At 39.8% G+C, this 6000-nt stretch overlaps 1 protein-coding gene across 1 annotated transcript in view; it reads right to left on the reverse strand.

Moving 5' to 3' along the window:
- The window catches only part of LOC113134695 (netrin-G1-like), a 47555-nt gene extending 41769 nt beyond the window's left edge, over positions 1-5786 (reverse strand). Inside the window, exon 1 of the mRNA XM_026314174.1 lies at positions 5529-5786. Within this exon, the coding sequence (XP_026169959.1) occupies positions 5529-5786 (258 nt within the window). The remainder of the gene's footprint in view (positions 1-5528) is intronic.
- Between the last annotated feature and the right edge of the window lie 214 nt (positions 5787-6000).

Consider the following 6000-nt stretch of genomic DNA (forward strand, 5'->3'; position numbering starts at 1 on the left):
ACCAGTACAGAAAATGATGATGATTCCTCATTTGCCTGTCACATTTACTACAGCGTCTTGAAGGCTTTGTGACTTGAATGTAAATAGAAGTTGTTTTGGGGCATTTGCTGAAATGACTGATACTGTGGTTCTTCTCGAGAGGGCAGTTACACAAAAACAGTAAAGTTGCGGGCCATAAAATTAAAATAATGAACTAAAAGAGGTGAAAATGCTGTAGAGCTGAGGGATGTGCAAAGTTGCCTGATAATTTCCTGTGCCTTAATGTCAGTGAGGGACCCATTTCACACTACAAGTAGTCATATTCTCATTGTTCAGCATGGGATACAGCATACAAACTCTGGTTACAGGTGCCTGAAGCGTCCTGGATGGGAGAAAAATTTTGCCAGAGACCTTGTTACAGGTGCTAACTTTTTTTCCCCTCCAAAGTATATAAACATATTTTGCAGGAGAAAGTTGACTAGTCATTCTGCCAGTTCACGATTTCTCTTCATGACCTCACAGCCTATGTAGCAAAGTTTACATCCCTTTCTCTAGTTTATAATCTATATCTCTTTCTAAAATCTATTACGTCAGTTCTTGTGAGCATGTAAGACACAGATTGAAAGTTCACAATGACTCCTACCATTGCCAGCATAGATAAGTCTGCTGCATTGACTGTCAATAACTCAGCAGTCTCCGAGCAGCTTAGTGGGAGCTCTCATCTTGTCTTTCCTTCCTAAGCCTCCATGGGGGCCGTGTGGTGAACTGGCAGCCACAACTCCTTTCATCCATTCTGAGAGAACAGAATAAAGTTCAGAGGAATTACAAGAATCTACCCAGATAGACTCAGACTAGCTAAAATAAACGCCATTACTGAGTCAGTCTCACGAATGTTTATACACTTGCCAATGTGACAATGCACATGAATCAGAATGACTGCAGATATTGTGGCGTCTGTGGGCTGATGACACCTAACTCAAAGCTCACATTCATTCATTTAGATCAAGTGCCAGATCACTGTAAGTGTTGTGGGAGAACAGCGTGTCTCTCAACTTCTTACTTGGAAATATTCCCTGCCACTATTCAAAACACAAAACCACGAGGTAAAAAGTTCTCTAATCAGTAGGACACTAATCCAAACACTACTCCACCATGGCAGTCACAGTTAGAAATGCTTGACAGGGTAGTCTTTTTAACAAAACAGATTTTATTTACCCTGTGAAAATAGACTGTGAAAATTTTAAGATGTGGCAACAATGTACCAAATGCTACTTTTGTGGGATAAACATGTCCATGCTCATTACTTTGTAACAAAAAAGTGGTATAACTCTGAATTGCATGAAAATTAAATCTCCTCTCTCAGTGAAGTCGATGTAATGGCTTGCCACTTTTGTGAATTGCCATTAAATCCAGCAAAGCTAACCTGATATGGACTTCAGAGAGTGAGAGAAGTACTGTAATTAAAAGCACTCTTATGTCTGCTAACCATATCAAAAATGATTATGAGAGGTTTAAGATGCAGATGTGTTTCAGCAGGCATTTTTCTGCATGAATGGCTATTATTCATTAGAGCCCATGTGGTGCAATAGTGTAATAATTGCCTCACCTACAACCATTCAAATGGGTCTAATGAGATAATTTGTTTTAATAATGAATTTTAAAAATGTCTTCCATTAATTACGAGAAGAAGCATCATGAAGAAATTTTTTACAAGTAATAAGGGACAATTTATCAATTAATCCAACATTATGACTGCACTGCTAAATTAAAGTGTATGCATTTCAATCATGCATTCATTCATTTTAGCTTGCGCACTGCTTGTTACATAGTAAAAGCGTGCCTAAACCATTGTGGTGATGGTGAGTGACAGTGTCACAGTGAACCACAGGAGAACAGCCTTGATACCAACACATTTTGAAAAAACCCTCAAGGCCTGCTAAAAATAAAACCAGGCCAACCCCCTTGTGCTGAACACCTGGCCTAGGTTCTGTTTATCCAGGGTTGTCTTATCGCTTGTCCTAAACATTCAAGAGAATGTAAGCCTAAATTCAGAACCAAAACCTAAAGGCTATCTTTGCCATTTCATCCAAAAAATAAACAACCTCAAACCTTAAGTTGTATAATAACCACTTTTGAATGATTAATGCCCTTTTCATGAGTACAGACTCTGTCATAACTATATTTGGCAGAGCTTAGTTTGGTCAAAAAAATACCCTTGAGTGACAGAGATGGGAATCATAAGCACAAGGCTGAGGAAAGGGAGGAGGGACAAGCCATCCAGGATTCTTTGACCATCCTTTATGAGAGAATCTGACTCCTGGGAAAGCTGATTAGACTGGACTCACAACTGCAGGCAACTACGATTGGCTAAAAGAGCTCATCTGCATGCTCCTCTCCTCTCCAACAAACTCTCAGGAAGCACCGGTGGATAAGGTCACTGGTGTCAGACTGCCTGTGTGCCAGCAGAGAATGTAAACAGATCAAACACACAACAGACATTTGAGCGAGTGCAGGAGGAGTCTGTGTTCTTGATCATCTGGACAATGATGACCTCAAATTCATGTCAGAGGTGATAGACATGCTGACAGTCAGATGTAGGGTCATCTAAAAAACCTTTTAAGTAAGTCGAGGCACAGTTTGAGGGTACACGTTTGGAGTCATATAGAAAGTAAATGGTATATTCTGCCCATGGGGTGGAAAGGATCGATTATGTGCTATTATGGCAGGTCAATATTCTTTGTACCCCCTTAACCCCTGCAGGGATTTCACTAATGTCTAAAGCAAAAATTATTCATTACGTTAATTTGATGACTGAAAAGTGAAAACATCACCAAAGTCACTAGAATTCATTGTTTCGTACCTATGAATGTTTGTGCAAAAATATTTTCCAGTCTGTCTTGCAGTTATATTTCACTGGATACAGTAAGTGAACATTTTTGACCTGCTATAGTGGTACATAAAGAGCACCAAAGTCTGTATGACTCTGGGGAACATGAATATATGTACAAGATAGGATGTCAGTCCATCTTAGTTAAAATATTTCAGTCTGCACCAAAGTTTTGGACTGACCAAGCAACACACCAACATCCCTATAACCAAATTTGTTCTCTGTCTAAAATGTAGATAAATACTGCAGCACATACTGAATACTCCCACAGCATCTAACTGGTCAGTAGTACCATCTCTTCATATAAATCATATCAATGCATGGATAATTGTGATATCCACATCATCTACTAATGCCAAGGAGATCATATACATTTGAACACAATTTGAACATTGTCCATTGAACGTTGTAGTGCAACAAGCCACTGCAGTCACACCCACATAGAACAATACGTATGAGCAGTGAGTGACCAGTCTCTCTAGACAGCTGATCTGCTGATAAGTAATCGAGTTTCTGTCACAGTTCCTGTCGCAAGCCTGATCATTTGTACTCCTGTTTTCCCTCCAGCCACCAGATGTCCCTGGATTTTCCTTCGTTTCCAATCATCTAATTCTGTCCTGCCCACCTGCCCACTGTCTCATTCACTATCAGTCCAAAGATATATACACATAGCAGCCCATTTCCCTATGTCCTCTGCCACATCCTCACAGTTCATCTGTTCCATGTGTACTATTATCTTGTCAACCTATACATGTTTTTTGTCTTCCTGATTTTGACCCCCTGCCAGTGTTGTTTTTAGACTCCACCTTTGGTCTGTGCTTCTGGCATTTTTTTGTTTGGTTTGCCCGCCAGCCTGTCTCTGCCTGTTTTGACTTCACCTTCTGTTATCCCAGCCTGGTTTTGTTTGCCTGGACTTTAAGTAAGCCGATCTGCCTCTTCATTAAAGTAACTGTGCACTACATCTGCCTGCCTGCCTGGTGTGTGCAAGTCCTCCCTGCTTGCTGTTCCTTATATAAAATGTGACTGTTCCAGAATGCCAGAAGCTGTAATTATATCCATACATTTATAAATGAAAAACACATTTTACAAACATGGGAATAGAGTATAATTTTAAAATGTAAAGAATACCATAAAAGAAATAAAGCAATTCATTAAGGCATGTATGCAGTGTGTTGTCAAAGAAATTACTACTCCAAATAAATGAAAAGAGAAACATGGACAAGATAGTGACATGGTATCTTTAACTACCAACAATTACTATAGTCAAATGAAGTATCAGTCCAACCACTTTGTCTCGCTTTCTCTCTATTTACTTCTTTATGCTCCTGTGTTATGTTACACTGCATATTCAGGATAATCTACTGGGCTGATAAAGGTTTCGCAGTTTGTTTTGATATAAATCTTCACAGAACGTCACACACGACTAGAGACTGGCTCCTTTTTCATCCTACAGTGGCATTAAATGTCTCAATGCCATCTGGAGCTGCAAGAATAAAAATTCTCCTTTTAAAGATGCCCATTTTAATTGGTAAATATTTACTTGCAGGAGCTCTCAGTGGGCACATACACAACATCTAATGAAGCACTTTAATGCCTAGGGGTTCTTGCTGCTTACTTTGAGTGTGATTCTAAACAAATGCAACCTGGGGCTGAACTGTTGATAATAGTTGATAAGGGCCAATGAAACACAACACTGAACACTGCAGTGAGCATGCAGTGCATAATAACTGCACCAGTACAATTACATTGTCACTCTCAAAGACGCTCATTGCTCTGTGTGTGTGTGTGCGTGTGTGTGTGTGTGTGTGTGCATTTTTTGTGGGGTTTGAGTGTACACCTGCAGTCATCTATACAATGATATATGTGTGCATTATATGCACTTTGTGTATTTGGGTTTCCACAAATCCAGTGTCATGATATCGTATTATTGTACAGCAGCTACTACCTTGATACTAATACATTTTTAAACAGAAGACTACAAAGCAAGAGTACTGTGTGTGTGAAAATACTTTAAATAGGAGCAAGAAAACTAATATTAGATTTCTGCAGGTGTATGCAATTTTTGCAGAACACACCAATTTAACCAGGGAAGGCAATAGGTTTTTGCAAAAGAATACAGAAAGGAAAAGGTGGGTGTTCTTTCAGATGCGTCTAAAACATTGTATCTTATGTGGCTTGAAGTAGAATAATTTGACAAGAATTTTTGTTTTTTGACTGATGTAATTTGGTCTCTGTGGATGATAGTGTGACTATACTATACATGTACAGTATATATTCATGTATGCTTTTGTAAGTCTGTGTGAACATGTACTCACAAATCTAGTACATGATTGCATGTCTTTGTCATGACTCTGTTTACTGAGTATGTGCATTTGTAGTTACACTTACTTATGCATGTTTGTTTAAAAACATCTCCAAGATTTGTTCTTACTGCTGTGTGTCTGTTTCCATTTCTGTGTGTGTGTAGCTTATGACTGTGTTGCTGGATATTAGTACTTGTATTCTAATGCACACTGGGTCCATGTGTACATTAATCTCTGCTGCAGCAGCAGCAGCACATTGCTTTATATGCACTGATCTCTATCCCTGACCCAGTATGCCGTGAGATCCTGCCTACAGCCTCATTTGTCTCCATCAGGGGACAGGCGAGGTTACGACTCACCAAAGCACAGTATGTTTCTGGTGGATCTCCACACGTGATATTTGGGGGGTCGAGGGCCACTCGTAGGTACTTTGTCATGTCGGTGGCTTCCGGCTGACAAGCCATGTAGTCCCACGCCAGGCCCTCCTCTGTATAGATCTGGGACTTGCACACGTCATAGTGTCCCCAGGCTGCTGGGTAATGTTGCATGGCATGTGCCACACTAGTGCATACAGCTTGCAGAGTGAAGAATATGGGCCAAAGCATCACTGATCTCATTCTGTAGGATTTCAGTGGAATTCTTCTTTTCTTTTTTGACTTTACAGTTGCTGTTTTGTGACAGTAATTACAATATCACTGAGATTTTTCTAAATTAACTGCAGCTTTGAACAATGCAATTGAGCATTTGGGAACTGTGGCACCATGTTGCTACTTTTGTGTGAACAGCTTCAGGCAAAGATGAGCCCCCATTCAGTTATTTTGTCTTCGATTG

This window comes from Mastacembelus armatus, chromosome 17 (assembly GCF_900324485.2).
Source record: "Mastacembelus armatus chromosome 17, fMasArm1.2, whole genome shotgun sequence".
In the NCBI taxonomy this organism is placed as follows: Eukaryota; Metazoa; Chordata; class Actinopteri; order Synbranchiformes; family Mastacembelidae; genus Mastacembelus; species Mastacembelus armatus.